Source organism: Rattus rattus, chromosome 4 (genome assembly GCF_011064425.1).
Source record: "Rattus rattus isolate New Zealand chromosome 4, Rrattus_CSIRO_v1, whole genome shotgun sequence".
NCBI classification, from domain to species: Eukaryota; Metazoa; Chordata; class Mammalia; order Rodentia; family Muridae; genus Rattus; species Rattus rattus.
In genome coordinates, this window is record NC_046157.1 from 17695910 (window position 1) to 17714832 (window position 18923).

The 18923-nt window shown below is 39.2% G+C and overlaps 1 protein-coding gene across 2 annotated transcripts in view; it reads left to right on the forward strand.

The window, feature by feature from the left end:
* Fyttd1 (forty-two-three domain containing 1) overlaps positions 1–14933 on the forward strand; it is a 28974-nt gene extending 14041 nt beyond the window's left edge. Inside the window, exons 3-9 of one of the 2 annotated variants that reach the window (XM_032900120.1) lie at positions 851–999; positions 4890–5002; positions 7546–7642; positions 8009–8070; positions 9347–9421; positions 11036–11162; positions 12197–14933. In XM_032900120.1, the coding sequence (XP_032756011.1) occupies positions 851–999; positions 4890–5002; positions 7546–7642; positions 8009–8070; positions 9347–9421; positions 11036–11162; positions 12197–12295 (722 nt within the window). In that variant the 3' untranslated portion in view covers positions 12296–14933. The remainder of the gene's footprint in view (positions 1–850; positions 1000–4889; positions 5003–7545; positions 7643–8008; positions 8071–9346; positions 9422–11035; positions 11163–12196) is intronic. The other variant, XM_032900121.1, reaches the window with a different exon arrangement.
* Positions 14934–18923: the final 3990 nt, after the last annotated feature.

Genomic DNA, 18923 nt, shown 5'->3' on the forward strand with positions numbered 1-18923 from the left:
ACAGAATGCTTACTTACCATGTGATAATACTTAAATATAATATTTATAACTTAAAGCTAAAATTAAATAGTTAAAGCTAAATTTTGGTTTTTGGAATATCTACATTACACTTCTTTTAGGCTTTTAAAATTGATTTTGTTCTTTGATATATATATAATGGGCATTTTTTTTTAAATTAGAAAAAGTATTTAAATTGGAGAGCCATGTAACAGAAAAGCAAACTCAAGATGCTTGTATTCCACCGAGTTTAAAATAAGTTCCAGTGAAGATTCCAGCAAAGCAGTTGGAATAAAGCGGGGCTGAAAGAAAGAAGCCATGTTGTGACTTGTCAGTGAGTGGCCTACAGTGCGGATCCACACTGACAGAGAAGTGTGACTGTGCTCGAGGGATCACCCTAGCCAAGCATGTGCACTGTGTCACCACTTCAGCCTGAAGTACCCAGTCATTAACTCAGCTCAGACTGGTCATACTCCAGAATTCACCAGCCACATAGAATTACTGGCCACTGTGAGCGGAGTGGAACACACCTATAATCACAGCGTTTGGAGGAAAGCAGGAAAACTTCTGTGAGGTCAAGGCTACCCCATCTTCATAGTATTCTCGAGACTGTCGAGGACTATGTAGTGAGACCCTGTTTCAAAAACAAAATAGTGCTTCTGTATCACACAAGTGTAGTTTGGATTGTCCTACTGAGAAGTTACTGTTAGGGGTTGAGATCTCTTCGAGTGGTAGAGTGTTTACATAGCACATGGAAGGCCCTGAGTTAATCATTGTCACTGTGTCCACCACCTTATTTCAGAAGTGAAGTATCTTGGCATTTCTGAATTTTTAATATCCTTTCCTTCTGTAGGTTTTGGTAAAACTAGCGTGAGCCGTAGAGGAAGAGTATTGCCGGGGAAGAGACGTCCTTATGGAGTCATCACTGGCCTTGCTGCCAGGAAAGCAACTGGTATTCGAAAAGGAATAAGTCCTATGAATCGTCCACCTCTAAGTGACAAGGTAGGATGTCACATGATGGCTTAGTCCTGACCCAGATTCCGTTTTCCATTTATACCTGTGTCTGTCTGTCACATGCTTATTAGTGAACTTTAAGGTATGCAGTCCTTTCTGGCCTGCAGAGCTTGCTGTATAGACCAGGCTGGCCTTGAGTTCACAGAGGTCTGTGCCTTTTAAGTGCTGTACCACCACACCTGGCTATCCTAATGTTTTTACGAATAAGTTTTAGAGCCTTTTGACTATTTCAAACAAAAATAAGGATTTTATTTGTAAATGTAAGTGCACACTTGCATGAGTGCAGGTGCCGTTGGCGGTCAGAGGCGTCAGATCCCCTGGATCTGGAGATACGGCCAGTTGTAAGCCTCCTGTCATGGGTGCTGGGAACTGAATTGGTGTCCTGTGTAAGAACAGCTGGTCCTGTTACTTGCTGAGCTGTCTTCTCTAGCCTCCTACCCCTTTAATATTTAAGAAATATTTGTGTGCAGACACATGCACCTGGGTGTCTGTGAAGGTCAGAGGACAACTCTGGGAGTCTGTTCTCTCCTTCTTCCTTTATGTGGGTCTAGGGGATAAACTGATGGTTATCAATTTATCTGCCCACCAGATTTTTTTTTTTTTTTTCTCCTTTTTTCCAGAGCTGGGGACCTAACCCATCCCACCAGATTCTTTTACTCACAGGGCCATCTTACCAGTTTCAGAGAATTTTGATTGTTAGGTATTTATTCTTTTGAATGACACAGATTAAACTTAGAACTAGACAGCCATTGTACTATTGAAGTATATCCCCAGCCTTGGTTTTTTAATTTATCTTTTTGAATCAGGACCTCAGGTAGCCAAAGCTAGCCTTAGACTCCTGCCTTTACCTCCCAAATGCTGTAATTACAGGCACGTCCTTCATGCTTATGCTCTCCTTATTTGTATATTTAAAATTATTTGTTTGTTTGTTTGTTTAAGACAGCCCTCTGTTTCGTAGCCCTGCCTGTACTGGAACTCAAACTCACAAAATTGACCTGCCTCTTCCTCCCAAGGGTTGGGATTAAAGGTGTATGATACCATGCCCAAATTGATTTTTATTTTTAGATAAAGTACCTTGGAACTTACATAAACATTTTAATAGCTAAGTGATATCTTTGCCATACATAAATATACCTCATTCTCAAATACAGTTGTTCTTCCATATCTGTGGGAATTGGTTCCAGACACTTCTCTAATACTAAGGTCTTTCATATGTGACTCAACGTCTTTTAGGTAGTATAGTATTTGCATATAAAATATGCCCATTCTCCTATGTACTTTAAGACATCCTATTTACCTGTAATTCCTATTACAGTATAAATACTGTATAAGTAATTGTTTTACTGTATTTAAGAAACAATGACAAAAATCTATAAACATTTATTAAACATAGTTTGTCCTGTCTCTGAGAGGGGGATTGTTCAGCTTACTGTATCGCCAAAGATAACTTGAACTCCTGAGCCCTCCTGCCTTTATTTACTAAGGAGGCTTGAATTATAGGACTTCACCACCATACTTGGCATAAATAAATCTAAAAATTAATTTATAACAAATAACACTATAGCATGGAAGGTACTTTACAGGAGAAATTATGTTTCATAGAGGAGCACTTGACGTTTATCTGTAAAATAACCCTTGGCGTTCTCACTTGGGAAGCTTGAGGTAGGAGCTGCAGAGATTGCTCCTGGGCTGAGAACACACTGCTCTTGCAGATGGCCCGAGGTCAGCTCCCAGCACCGACATCAGATTTAGGATCACCTGGGACTTCAGCTCCAGAGGCTCTGGCAGCCTCTTGTGTTGTCTGGAAGCACATGTATGCATATGCACATACTTCATACCCAAACACAGTATTCATAAATAAGTAAAACGCTTGGATTGGGATTGCAGTCTGACTTTGTGGGGCTTTTTTTTTTGATAATTGTTTTCCTTTCTATGTCTCCTTCATTTGTAAATAACCTCTAACAATCAGTGGGGCAGTGCTAGGGAGATGGTTCAGGATGGCATTTGCTGTGCAAGCATGTGCACTTGGCAGTCCACATAAAGCAGCGTAATCTGAGAAGTGGAGAAGGGAGGCAGGTTGATCCCTGGGCCTTGCTGACCACCCAGTCAATTTGTCTGGAATAAACAAATAAATAAAGCCAAGAGCTGTTGAAGAAGATACCTGACATTGGCCTCTGTCCTCCACGCACGCACGCATGCACGCGCGCGCGCGCGCGCACACGCGCACACACACACACACACGCGCGCACACACACACACTCACTCACTCACGTGTACAGAAATATATGTCCATCCACACATGTGTGTGCCACACACATAAGTAAATGAATAAAGATCTGTTTAAAACAAAAATGGAGCCAACTGTGGATCCCCTCATAATCCTAGCACTTAGAGACTATGGAAGTTGGGAGATTGTGAGTGTGAGACTTGAGGCTAGCTGGGGCTACACAGTATAATCCTGTCCCAAGAAAACAAACACGGGGGCTGGAGAGATGGCTCAGCGGTTAAGAGCATTGACTACTGCCCTTCCAGAGGTCCTGAGTTCAATCCCCAGCAACCACACAGTAACTCACAACCATCTGTAAAGATGGGCACCTCTTGCCCTCTTCCGGTGTGTCTAAAGACAGTGACAGTGTACCCACATACATGAAATAAATACATCTTAAAAAAAAAAGAAAAAGAAAAATACATAGGCTAGGTGTTGTGGTACACGCCTTTAAACTCGGCACTCAGGAGGCAGAAGCAGAGTTCTCCGTGAGTTACCTAGTGAGTACCAGGCTAGCAAGGAAAATGCCGAGGGACCCTGGCAGGAAGAAGAGGGGAAGGGGAGGAAAAAACAACAAATCCAAGTTAAATATGCAAGGAAATATTTAAGGACTGTTTTTAAAATCATTGTCATGTTTATTAAGGACTTCTCATGACTAAAGCAATAGGAAAATACAGATAATGTATAAGATAATGTATTCAGTTAACGAGTTTGGAGACATCTTTGTAGAAAATGTGGAAACTTGAATTAGGGTTTTAGGATGGATATACTTTATATATTTGAAGGAAAGAAAAGACATATCACATGTTTGATTTTATTAAATCCCACCCCGTTAATTATAGTTTAATATCTTTTATTAAAACCTCTTTTTATGTACTTGTTTTGGAAATTGGCCTTTATCGTCTTACATAATGTGTTAGTCGACTTTTTATTGTTGTACTAAAGCACTTGAAGTAACTAAGGAGCAGGGTTTGGTTTTGCCTTGTTTTAGGGTTGTACTGCTGAGTGGTGGAGCAGCAGAGCACATAGCTCTGGGCTCTGGTGAAATAGGTCATGGCAGGAGACTAATGGAGCAAAATGCTCACCTCACGGCCAGAAACCGGGGAGTGTGTGTGGGGGGGTGTTTGTCACAATTCCCTTCAAGGCATTACTCCTCCCCAGTCACCCGAGACTCTTCAGTGCCTCTGATTGTTTTCTTGAGTGAGGGGTAACATTTCTTCCATCACCAGTTCACCTTCCCACACCATTTTATCTGTATTTTACATGTAATATGATTGTCATCTTTTCAGTCATTTATGAAAATTTCAAGTAATTTTAATTTCTCCATCTTCCTTACTGTATTGAAGCAGTTTTAGGGCTCTGCCATTGAGCATTAAGAAATGTTAGGCATGTCGGCACATGTCTTATCCCCAACACTCCTGAGACAGAAGCAGGTGGATCTCTGTGAGTTCAAGGCCAGCCTGGTCTACGTAATGAGTTCCAGGGTAGCCAGGGCTACACAGTGAGACTCTATCTCAAAAAAACAAAAAATAACAACCAAATAAGTCTTTATTGTAGTAAGGCATATGACAAATGGCAGTTTGATTAACACAGTTGTCTTCCCTCTTAAAAGAATATAGAACGGTATTTTCCAGCATTAAAAAGGAAGACAAGCCTTCTGAGACAAAATGAAGTGCAAAGGAAACCCGTTGCCGTTCTCAAGAGACCGAATCAGTTAAACAGAAAGTAAGTACTCAGGCGGAAGGGGGGTGCTATGTAAACTATCTGTGTCTGTCACTTGTCTTGTTGCTGGGCCAGAGTATCTGACAACAGCAACTGAAGGGAGGACCCTTGTAGAAGGGGTCTTTCTCCCTTTGGTGGATAGATTTCCAACTTCATTTTAATCTAATCTAAAGAATTCTTCCCAGACATGTCCACAGATTTCTTTCCATAATGATTATAAATCCTACCAATTTGCCATTGGAGATTAACCATCACAGTGTACAAAATACTTTCCTTGATAGATGTTCAGAAGATTGGATTTACAGTGTTTCTTAAAGTTACCTGGTCATTTCAATATAGCTACTTCCTTGCTGGAGGTGTGACCCAGTGCACTTAGCTAGCATGTGGCCCAGGGTTTTATCCTTAACACTGGAAAATAAAGAAGAAATAGATACTTGGAATATGTATCCAAAAGCTAACATAGGAAGCAGTAACTTTCTTACTTTTCAGACACAGTAATATTAAGGAATTTCATTAATATAACCTTTTTTTTTTAAAAGTATCACTTTTAAGTAAGTGTGTGTGTGTGTGTGTGTGTGTGTGTGTGTGTGTGTGTGTGTACCATGATGCATATGTGGAGGTCAGAGGACAGCTTGAGATAACTAGTTCTTTTTTCTACCCTGTGGTTGCAGGGATTTAGCCTGGGTCATCTGACTTGGGGCCAAGTGGACTTCACTGCTTCTTTTCCTCCTTTAACATCTAAAATAAAATTGTAAAGTATCATTGTGGTGAAAATCCTAGCACTTGGGTCAGAGTTATTGAACCAGTTCTGAAAGCTGAATTGATTTTTTTTTTTTTTTTTTTTTTTTTAGCCTTTGACTCTTACTAAACTATGGGGCATAGTTGGGGACAGGAAAGCTACAGAGCTATGTAGATATTTCTGGGTTTGGTTTGGCCCCCCACCCCATAGTCTGGTGTAGCTCGGTAACTCTGTAGGCCAAACTGTGCTCAAATGTGTAGGGATTCTTCTGCCTCCTCTGCCATTCAGGGCTAGGACTCAGGCAGGCGCCTCCCCTAGGGAACATGGATGTTTCCTAAAGTGAAATTGCTTTTAGACTAAATTTAAGAGCATAAAAACCTCTAAAATTTATGAATTATTAGGATATTCTTCCTGATAATCTGTGAAGTTACATTATCATCATCATCATCATCATCATCATCATCATTTGAATTTCAAGTGCTATTATTTTTCTCTTACAGAAAATGACATGATAAATACAACTTGGATTGAGGTCTTTTCATTACCATATAAACATGTAGTAATCAAATTGCAGTTCTACCTAATTATTTTGGAAATCATTTGGTGGTATCTTTTGGGAAAAGGGTTCTTTGCAAATTAGAATGTTATTGTTACATGAGATTCCTGTATTAATTGTGTTAGAAATTTGCATTTGAACCTCTGAAAGTTAGAAATGAGATTTAGGTAGAATTTTTAAGTATTTCGTTATGTAATGGTAATTATAATTTATAATATATGTGCGCTGTTCCATGTATGAAAGAATTGAAAAGTAGAGTGTAACTTGAGCTATTAATTATTGTGTGCATACGTGCCCCAGAGCATGTGTAGAGGTCAGAAGACAGCTCTGACAGGTTGGGTTTTTCCTTTCACCTTTATGTGTGTTAGGCATGGAAGTCATGTTCTCAGTGAGGCATGGCAAATGCATTCTCCTGCGGAGGCATTTTGCTGGGTCAGAGAACATACTAATCTACCTTATATACATATGTACCTCTGGGTTTTATGTGTTTATGTTTGGCAGGTTTTTCCACTTGCCATACTTGTGATTGCCCAAGGCCTCACATGCACTCAGCAAGTGCTCTACCATTTAATTATATCCCTTACTGTGTATTTATGAAGGGAGACAAAAAAGAAGGCAAGAGCAGTAGAGGTCGTTTTTCCAACCCCTTTTTTAAAAAGATTTATTTTTGTTTGCTGTGTATGAGTGTTTTGCCTTCATGTATGTCTGTGCATCACATGTGTGCAGTGCCTAGAAGTCAGGAAAGATTGCCAGGTCTCCCTGGAGTTAGATTGTTGTGGGCCACTATGTGGGTGCTGGGAATCAAACTCAGGTCCCCTGGAAAGAACAGCCAGTGTTCTTAGCTTCTGAGCCCTCTATCCAGCCACAGCTCTTTATTTATGGTTTTCAGTTTGGCTCTGAATGCATCTAGGTACGATTTTCTTTGTACTAAATTATAATTTTAAAAACAAATACAGGAAATAATAGAACTAAAATATAATTTTGTAAATGTCTTCATAGGATGTAAAATATTAGAGAGTAGAACATTTGGGAATTACACTAGTTCAAAACCAAGTTGTTATATGGTATACTACAGAGGGAATTTTGTAAATATAATTTAATAGCTTTGTATAAATAAGAAAGCAAATTGGAGTCTATATTGCATGCTTATCACATTTTAAGCTTATGGATTTAACTGTTTTTGCTTATTTTTCCTTAACATATTTAAAAGCAAAGTGGCTGAGATCACTAATACATGTTTTTTTGTTGCAGAAATAACATTCCAGCTAATTTTACCAGGAGTGGAAATAAATTAAGTCATCAGAAAGACACTCGTCAGGCAACTTTTCTTTTCAGAAGAGGCCTGAAGGTATTAGAAAGCCCTGCTTGTGCTGTTTCTACTCACAGGGGTCCTTTAGGAATCAGAGGCTTGGCCTATTAATGTGAAAAACAAGACACTAGATTAATTCTTTCTGTTGATACATGTTTTTTTCTATTTCTTGTCTGTTCTTGCTGATATAATAATTTACCTTGGTTCTTTACTAATAAACTTGTGTCTGAACCTTTTCTAATCCGGTGAACCCCAACAGAGGTGTTGCCAGCATATCACAGGCTTCCTGAGTTTATGCTCATGTTGACCCCGGGTTGTGTTTTCACATGGTGGCCGATTGGACTTAAATACTCTGTTTTCTATGAGATCTGCCGGGGGGTTTTGCTGTCTTTATTTTCCTTTTAGGTTCAGACCCAGTTGAACACAGAACAGCTGATAGATGATGTGGTAGCAAAGAGAACACGTCAGTAAGTTTCAATTTGTTTTTTTAAGATGTTGTTTCTGAATTTACAAGACACTAGCTACTCGAATTGTCAGCTGTCCCAGTGTGCAAGAAATAAAACCCAAAATGAAATTTTTCCTACAGTGGGTAAATGGAGCCTTGGCCCTCAGGTGCTAGATAACCACTGAGCCACATCTGTAGTCCCCAAGTGAACCAGGCTTCAGATGTTAGTTTAATATCTACTGAGTCACTGAACTTAATAATCAGTCTGTTTGCTTCTTCAACAAACATAGTAGTGATATACACACACATACATACACTGTTTATGCTGGGGGAAGGTCTCATATGCCTCAGATCAACATGCATCTGAGGTTAGACTTGAACTCCTTATTTTCTTGCCTCCACCTCCCAAGTGCTGGGATTACATGGTGTGCCAGCATGCCTGGCATTATTTATTTGTTTTGGGCTTTGAGAGTAAAAAATAAAGCAAAAAGACAGTTAATTTGGGAAATTATAATGAAAGTGCCGGATTTTGGCTAACATAAATAAATACAATGGTAGAGCTGACAGTAATGGTGGCATTCACCTGTGATTTCAGTGTTTAGACAGCTGACAGAGAGAGACAAGCCCTAGACTACACAGTGAGACCAGTGATGAGGAGGAAGAGTGGGAAGTCTAAAGTGGCGGAAAGTAGAAAGGATTATAGATTACATTTACTACTAAATGTTATCAGAGCCGGCAGAATCCAGACACCATTAGAAGGACTGTAGTTAATTTACAATGAAAGGGAAATAATAATACAACCGTGGAAATTAAAGTTAGAGGTGGGGAATGGGCAGGAAAGCTGAGTGCCTGGTATCATCTTAGGAAGAACTTTCTGTGTGAACATCCTGTGCAGTAAACGAAAGTATCCGATGTCACTGAAAGTAGGAAAGTCAGGAGAGCCACCTCTAGATGAGAATGAGACTGCCTGCTGTCTGGTTTCATTAGATTCTCCTCTCTACTTCGTTGTTTTGTTTTTTTTTTTAATGTCTTTATGGTCATTGCTTTGATAAACACAAATCCATGTTTTCAGTTCTTATACCTGGATGTTGGGATCCAGCATCTCTGTGTGTGTTTTAAACTAAAAAACTGAATGGCTGCTTTGAAATGGATAGTTCAGGGCTGAGATGTTACCTTGGTGGTAGACCACTTGGTTGGTGAACTGAGACAGATGGATGGGCAGAGAGACAGAACAGTATCTTCCAGTGGGATATACTGAAAGATTTATAAGCTTTTAAGAAAAAAAATTTCAAACCTAGATGGCGAACTTCCACCACAAATGGAGGAATTTTGACTGTATCCATTGACAATCCTGGAGCTGTACAGTGTCCGGTGTAAGTTTTTTTCTTCCTTTTTTTTTTTCTTTCTTGAAAAATTGTAAACTCTTGATATATGATAGGAAAGTGAGAAGCATTGGACTTGTGCTCAGAGTATACTGTTTAAGTCAGGATAAAATTAGATGCAAGGATAAAGGATTGCAACATTAACCAGTACTTGGGGAGGTTAAGGCAGGAGGATTGCCATGAATTCTAAGACCAGGTTTAGATATATACTGAGTTCAAAGTTAGCTCAAGTATAGACTAAGGCCATGTCTCAAACAAAAGTGGAAATCATATACGGTCAAGTGATTCCTGGCTCTACATCCCCCCAAAACACCCACTCATATGTACATATCTGTACATATAATACAGATATTACCAATTTTGTGTCAGACAATACTTCTAAGTATCCCAGACCAGCCTTGAAATTTTGAACTTCTTGTCTCAAGCTCCTGAGTGCTGAGGAAACAGATACATGCCACCATCTCTGCTTACTATGTATTTTTGCTTTCAAAAATTCTGTTCATGGAGTTGGGGAGATGGCTTAGAGGTAAACTGTTTGCTACAAGCACGTTGAACTGAGTTTGTATCCCCAGGGCTCACATATAAAACCAGGTGTGGCAGCATGACCCTGCAATCCCAGCGTGGGGGTGGAGGGGTGGGAGCAGAGACAGGCTGGACAGGTGGGTCCTGGAGCTCACTGGCAAGCCAGTCTAGCCAGATATTGAGCATCAGGCTTGATGAGAGATTCCATCAAACATACAGAAATATGGTGGAGAGGGATAGAGAAACACCTAACAATTAACCTGTGGCTGCCACTGTACACAGACGACACAGAATTCCAAGTCTGTAGAGCAAACATGTCCTTTTAAGTGTGTGTGCTGTAGTAAGTGAGGTGACGCCTGTGCTTGCCACTCCTGCCCTCCTCCCTCTGGGTAGTTTGAATGTCATTACTTTGAGATCATTTGGACCTACTTTGTCTTAAAAGGTTTTATAGTGTATTTTATCAATGTAAGCTTAATGGAGTTAACTATTTCACTATATGTATTGCACCAAAAATACAGATTAAAGATCATGACTTAGAAATCACCAGTTATTTGACTTAAGAATGTTTTACAGGGGGGTTGGGGATTTAGCTCAGTGGTAGAGCCCTTGCCTAGCAAGCGGAGGGCCCTGGGTTCGGTCCCCAGCTCCGGGGGAAAAAAAAAAAAGAATGTTTTACAGGCAGGGCAGGAGAGATGACCTAACTATTCCTGTGTAGGATCTTATGTCAATTCCCAGCACCCATAAAGCAGATCACAGTCATCTGTAACTTGAATCCCAAGGGCTCCAACACTCTATCCTCAGCTTCATGGTCTCTTCATACAGATGGTGCACACATGTACATGGAGGCAAGCACTCATACACATGAAATGGAAAAAAACTTTTAAAAAGGTGTAGTTATACTTGAAAAGGAATTCTATGGCGGTCAGACATTTTGGTAGTTAAGAGTAGTCTACCAGGAGCTGGCACTGTTATTTTTATTTTTTGAGAGAACATTGTAATAGCCTTAATTCATTTGAATGTGTGTGAGGAAAATTTGAGTACTTTATCTTGTAAGCTAATTTAAACTGCTATTTTCTTTACTAGAACTCAGAAACCACGATTAACTCGTACTGCTGTGCCCTCATTCTTAACAAAAAGAGAACAGTCTGATGTTAAGAAAATTCCTAAAGGAGTCCCTCTACAGTTTGACATAAATAGTGTGGGAAAACAGGTAAATAAAAATGTGTCCCTCCTAGGTTTCTTTGGGTCTTTCACTGACAGCCTTCTGTTAACCAGAAACATTGTATGCACATTAAACAGGGTGGCCTAGCCCTTCCCCACTCCCTAGGCACTCTGACAGATTGCCTATTTAACATTTTATTTAAATCAGATCTTGTTCCATTTACCATGATTTATTTAAAGTTTCATCCATATTAGCATTTTCTTTGTATTGTTTGATGGTACTCATTACATGTATTTGTCACATTACGAATCCTTTAGGTGGAAGTCTTTGTGTTCTTTGGCCGTTAGCATGTATTCTCTGAGGGGAGGAGGTAAATGCCAATGGATATATGTGATAGATTTTGTTAGATTTACCAGATTTTGGTAGATCGTATGCTAATTTTAACCTTTTTAAAAACTACCAAGCTATTTTCCAAAGATGACTTTATTCTTTTATATTCTTACAGCATATATGGGGTTTCTAAACTTCTCCACATTTTGTTCTATTTGTTATTATCCGTCACTTTATCTGTATAGTGACAGATAAGTGTAAAGTGACATTTCAGTATGATTTTGACAGTTCGTGTATTGTATTCTCTGAGCTTATTAAATTTACTTAACCTCATAGATTTACCCACCTTTGCTTCCTGTAATCAAATGTGTGTGCCAGCACCAGTTGAAGTAACACTTTTTGCCAAACCTTTCACTAGAATTTGTAACAGTGTTTTCAGAGAGCTTCAAATTAATTCAGATCGAGGTTTTTGGATATATTTTATATAAGCAGTAATAGTAATATGTATATACTTGTATAACACTGTATAGATACTTAATGATTGGAAGATAAGGATTCTTGGACTGCCTACTTTTAAGTTCTAAAGCTACTGATAGGCAACTCAATGATGTATAGCTTAGTTTTGTTACAGTCAATTGAAATTATATATACAATTGAAGATGTAAATTACTACTAATTACTAGTAATTTTAAGATCATATATAAAGGACATTTTTTTTTCAGTTAAGTTAATGTTTTTCTGTTTTTTTATAGACAGGGATGACGTTGAATGAACGATTTGGGATACTGAAAGAGCAAAGAGCCGCCCTCCCCTTCAGCAAAGGAGGAAGCCGCTTCGTGACTGTAGGATAGGTCCAAGGAACTTTTAAGTTTGACTGTTTGAAAAGTTGATTTGCTTGAAGAGTTCATCGGAAAAGTTCAAGAAACTTTACTTCAGAATATTCACAAGCCTAAATAACTTTATTTTTGAAAGTTTTTTTTTTGTTGTTTTTTTTAATGTATAAATAATGCCCTGAAAGAATAGCAGGGACTATACCTATCTGTTCTTAAAGATGTCATGGTTGGCCCAAACAAAGCAGCTCTCTGTTGACTTCTTTGATTCCTCATGAAGCAGAAGGAAGACAAAGAGATAGAAATTGATTATTTTTATGAGCGTATTTAGGATCTCATCACTTCTATCCAGTTTTTAGGCTTTGCCATGGTAAATCTTAAGCTGGAGGACTAAGGGTAACCTCTGTGTTGTTGCTTACCCACTCATGTGTTGGTGTGGCAAGCACAGCTGCCTTTCTATCATTACTGGTGTTTTTTAAACTGTAGGAGAATTTCGGTTTTGACGTTCGAGGCTTATGGAAATATTTGGAACTTGGTTCATTTTTCAGTTATTGTTAGATTAAATTCCCTGAGTTCTAAGCAGTTACTACTAAACTTTTAATAAAAATGTGGCTCTCAGGATTAGTCTCAAACCAAAATGTGTCAGGACCATAAATGCTTGTTTACAAAGTTATCTGGTAGGTCCTTGGAGGAGATACCTAATACAAACCCTGGTAGTTTGTGTTTAGTGGAGACAACATGAAAGGCATCAGCACACTGAAGGATTGGAAACGGGAAAAATAAAAACCCGAGTCATAGTTAGACTATCTGGATTTACTTCTGTCTTGAATCTATTGTTCATAGATTCTTCTGTAAATGATGCTTACAATTTGTAAAACGAGTTGAATCCTTGGGTATTTTGACAGTACACTTACTAGATAAAAAGTCCTATGTTTCATATTCAAAAGCTTTTTTAAAGCTTCTAGACTTGATAAGTTCAATAATTTATAACTCCCCAAACAAAAATCTACTTGTATATGTCACAAAGAAAAAAAAGCAAAATTATAATGAAGTTACACTTTACTGTACACATTCACTCTGTTCCTTCTATCACTCAGAGTTCAGGCATTATAGGGAGAAAGGTTTTCCTTACTGTGTGAGGTCTGCTGTGCCAACATAGTGCTGAGAGTACTTACGTAGTCATAGGTCATGAATTACAGTAAAATGCCAAAATGCAGTGACAAATTCCAGCTACAGATGATCAGGTGTAGCCATTTTGAAGTCTGACCTTTAGTTTTGCTATGATTTCGAGTTTGAGTGGGTGTTTAAGTCTCTGCTGTTGATTTCTCCTGTAAAGACAGAGCACTATACTTCCTGCCCGCCTTCATTGTGTCCTAGACTTCATTGTCTTTGATGTTCTTCCTGGCTTGTGCTAGACGTGGGAAAGTCAGCAACAATGTCATGCTTATACCAAAGATCTAAATCTTTCCTCAGCCCAGCATCTGTGATCTGCTGTACTTGTACTTGAGAGGGGGAAGGGGTTTGGAGGCTAATCACAGAATTTGAAAGTAAACTTCAGTTTCTCCTTAGCTGTATGCTTTTCATGGAGGTCAAAGACTCATTTTAAAACATTTTTGCCAATATGAATATTTATATTTGGTTCAGAAACAAAACATTTTAGAGTGGTTTGCTGGTAGCTTATTTTAAAGCAAAGGAAAAACAACTGAGCATGAACACTATCTTTGGAACAGTTTTAAAAATATGATAGAAAAGTCTTTGTTTCTTGTTGTTTTAAATATTATTATACAGAGGTATTAGTAATTCCATTTTTGGAAAATCTTAAAAATCGCCCAAATGTTGACATTAAGTACATTGAACAACAGTGTCTTTGGTATAGAAAATGTTTGCTCTTCATGCATCTGTAATTTAATTTTTGTTCAAATTTTGCCTTTGATACAACTAAGTTAAAACTCTTTTGAGTGCTGACATGTTGTATATAAACAAAACACTATGCTTTGTTGGAGGGAAATTTCCTTTCTCGGAATGTGACTGTAGTAATCCTTGTTTGGTTCTTGGAGCCTTTTATTTTATTTTTTTTTATTTAAACAGGGTGCAACTTAAGATTTCCTTTGCATCAAGGTGTATGCAGAACATTGATGCAGTGCATCACAGTGACGTTTGTATTTAACGAGGAGGCGCTTTACACTGTACTTTTTGGTGTTTTTTGGAAAAGTTACATTAGATTTGTTCTGAAGCTGTTCATTTTTAACAAATAAAATGTAACGGGTTTGACATGAGTTATTCTGAGCTATAACAATAGAGTTGTGGTTTTTTAGATGGTTCTGTGTTACAGAGCATCTTGTGGTTTTATTTATGCTTTCTGGGATTTGAAGTCACTGATCAGCTAAATCTCCACTCTTGGTATTCCTCTAACTTTTGACCATTTCATGCATAGGTGACATGAGGTTCCAACACGAGGTCACCGAGGAAAACTAAGGATAGTTACATTGTTATAATGCAGAGCAGGAAGTAGATGAGCCCTTTCAGATGTCCTGTATCAGCCCCTCTTCTTACATCCCAGTACAGTGACCCCGACATTTCCTAAAACGTACATATAGCTGTCATGTTTTGAGCCTCATGTCTTATAATTCTCAGTGGACAATAAACGACTTCACACATAGACAGTAGTTTTGTGGTATTTAATGTGTCAGATATCTAAAAATTAGTAATAGCCCTGTGTCGGCATTTGTGGTGTGCTCAGTAAATAGACTCTTCCAATGATAATTCCTTACGTACTTTGATATTGAAGCTACTGAAACTCATTAATTAGGAAAGGCCAATGTTTCCCGTGTACACCAGGAAGACGACTGCTAATCCCAGACCCCATCTCAAAAAATCTAACACAGAGGAAACAGGCTGGTGTTAGAATCTGTCATGTATTTTTAAACATACACAAACTTTTCACTATATTAATTATAATCAAATTCTAACATTTGTTTAAGAAACATGGGTGTGGTTGTCAACTTTTTAGTTTGGTAGAGGTGCACATTAACTGTTGCTGCCTGTAATGTAATTCATACAATATATGCAAGGCATGAGACATGAAGAGATTAAAACATCACTTGTCATACAAAGAGTTCCATATATTCCAAATGCAGGCTATACTACAGCAAAAAGTCTCATTTCTGATCAGTAGACCTTTTACATTCATTTGGAATTAATCATCTTGCCACTTTGTCTATATAATTTAAGCTTCCCAGCAAAGATGGTGGTTCTCTTTGGAGCTGGGGGCAGTGTTGGTGGTGGTGTCATAATCAGTCTTTCTCCCCTCCCTGCCTCTCTTTTCGTTTCTCCCTCTATTTCCCCTTCCTCTCCAGCTGTGCTCCAGCTTTCAGATGACTGCGTTTCTAGGAGTGTGCCACAGTAGCTAGTTTTGTCACTTCAGAGATTGGCTTATATATTTGTGTGTGTATCTGCATGTTTGTGTATTCACCGCATGTGCTGGGCCCTTGAAGGGCAGGTGAGGGTGTTGTTCCCCTGGAACTGGAGTTAGAGGTGCCATGAGCATCTTGATGTAGGTGGTGGCGATGGAACCTGTCTCCCCTTGAGGAGCAGTGCGCACTCTTAACCCTCTCCCCTGCCCCTCTGGCACATTTCAGACTGGATACTTCGGTAAACCCCAAGCATTTATGAAAAAAAATTTGGATACAGTAGACCACTAAGAGATGTAAGGATTTGCTTGGAAATTATAAACTTCTAAATATACCCAGATGGTATATTGGTATATACTAATAAAATATGATATATGTGTGTGTGTGTGTATATATATATATATATATATATATATATATATATCATACTAAAGGTGAATAGGGAGCTATTTACCTATTGTGTATGGCTATTACTGTCTAATAACTCAGTGAGCAAAGGTGCTTACCACCAACTCTGATGACCAAATTGATCCCCAGACCTATGTGATGGGAGCAAAGAACAAACTCCAGAGAGCACACTATCTTTTGACTTCCACATGTGTTCACATGAGCGTGCACACACACGCACGCATGCACACGCATGCACACACACACACATACACTCATGAGCCCATCCCCCCCTTTTCATTTCCTCTAATAAGTAGAAACTCATGTTAAGCTTTGTCGTGTAAAGTTTTTAAAATCAGTTGGACCCTATTAAAGGAATAAGAAAGGCAGGTATGGTGGCATACACTTTGTAATCCTAGTACTTGGGAGGCTGGCAATAAGTTTGCTGTGGGTTCTAGTCTGCATAGTGAGTTCCAGGCCAGGCAGGACCAAACCTTGTCTCAGCACAACCAAAACTAAAATGACCAAACATTTGTTGAATATTCAAGTAAGTTTCTTAGATTTAAAAAGGATGTGACATACCAAGTTTTTAATCTTAGAGAAGTAGAGTCTTAAGGAATTCCCACAATGAATTCTTCAGTGGCTCTATTGAAAGCTATTGAAATTGAAGTGAAACTTGTTTCTGGTACTGAATGAGTTAAGTTTTAGCCTATAAAATAAACAGGAAGAAGGGGAGTCTGTCAGTGCCTGAGACTGAATAGCCCCTGCTGCCCTCTTGTTCAGCTTTCCCTTATAGCAGAACAGTAGTTGAATAAGGTGGTTGATTTCTGTATCCCCTTTGCTCACAACTGTTAGTACTCTTCAGTTCTTCACTATGTGAACTCTCCACAAAGACTCCACTTCTGAGAACTTGTAATATGGTACCTACTTCATGAAGATGGAGTTGCTGGATTTGATAGTGCGTGCCTGTGATCTTAGCACTCAGGAAGCAGAGGCAGGAAAGTTCAAACGTGGAAGACAGCATGGGATGCACAGATACTGTCTCAGAAGATTTAAAAAAAAAAGAGAGAGAGATTGAGGGAATAGGATGAGAATTCTACAATTTTGCATTTACATCATAGTTGAAAACTGAACCCAAGTCTTTACACATCTTAAGAATTTCCCCTCGACCTCTCATTTTATGACAGGTTCTTAAGAACTTTTTAGACCTGTGTATGTGTTGCTTGTGTTTATAGGTTTTGTACCATGTGTGCCCGGTGCTTGCCAGGGTCACAATAGGGCATCACATGCTCTAGAGCTAGAGAGGTGAGCCACCATGTGGGTGCTAGAACTGAACCCAGATTCTTGGCAAGAGCAACAAGTTCTAGCCAGTGAGCCAACTGCAGCTCAGATTTAATTTTACTGCTACTTCATTTATGTATTTTACTGTGGTTGAGTGCTCTGACAGGGTATACGTCTGTATGACAAAGGAGGGCACCAGATCTCATTACAGATGCTTGTGAGCCACCTTGTGGTTGCTGGAAATTGAACTCAGGACCTCTGGAAGGGCAGCCAGTGCTCTTAATGGTTGAACCACCTACCTAGCCCTGAGATTTAATTTTACATATTGTGTGTATATGTGCATATTTTTCACATGTGCACAGACATAAACATATATGAATATATATGGATAACAGCTCACTGTTGTCTGATACAGGATTCAAATTCCTCTGCTCAAGTAATCCCTTGCCTTTAGTAGCTGGGAATACAGGCATATACCCACTTTCATTCATTCGTTCATTAGTTGCTTAATTAAGACAGGATCTCACTAGCACTCACAGACTGACTTGAGAGCCCCGTTCTGGCTCCAGCTTTCTTCATACTTCCCATTTTTAAAATAACCTTTTCATATATGTATGGTGTACGCCTATGTGTGCTCAGAGACCAGATGAAGATATCAAAGGTCCTGCTTCATTGTTCTCTTAAGATACAGTCTCTCTCCAAACCTGGAGCCAGGCTGACACGTAGCAGCCCTCAGTAATCTGTGTCCCCTGTGCTGGGTAGAGTTACAGCACAGATGTGGCCACACCTGGCTTTCTTTCCTGAGTGCTGGAGATTTGAAAGCAGGTCCTCATGCAGGTCATGCAAGGAACTCTACCCACTGAGCCATCTTCCCAGTCAGTTCTCACCCCACCCCCTATTTTTTAAAGAAGTTTTCTCACATAATAGTGTGTGTAGCACCTTCGTTTCTCCCCCATCCACAGACCTCTTTATTTGGGCCTTCAGATATCGACAGACTTTCAAACTGTGTTCTGAAAAACTCCAATTTCCCCCTTAATTTTCTCTCTGTTGTTAATATATAACCTACCTACTTAGCCATGCTTCCTTTTCATTCCTGTGATCAGCCTTCTCCTATCTCCCTGGGATATGGGAGGTGTGTATAGCATTGTGGTTAAATCACTAATGGCTTCGAATCAAGTCAAACAGAGTAGTTTGAATTTACACATGGAGCCAGTTCAGGATTCAGATTACCACGCTGAGATTGCAGTGTATGCCAATAGGAAAAAGAGGCCACATTGCTAAGAACTTGTCAGAATTCATGCAAATATAAAGTAGTAAGAGGACCAAGTGCATTTGGAGGGGTACATCTGGCAATTCTGCAGGATTATATGCTGTGTGTTTGTGTATGACGGAGTGGGCACAGGTTAAAGGTCAGTTCTCCACATTTACCACAGGCTCTATGGATTAAACTTCAGTTGTTGAGTTTGTGTGGCAAGCTTTTTTCCTCCATGAACCATCTTGCCAGCCCAACTTAATTTTTTTTTTTTCTAGACAGGTATCCCTTTGTATCTAGGCTGGCCTGGATCCTCCTG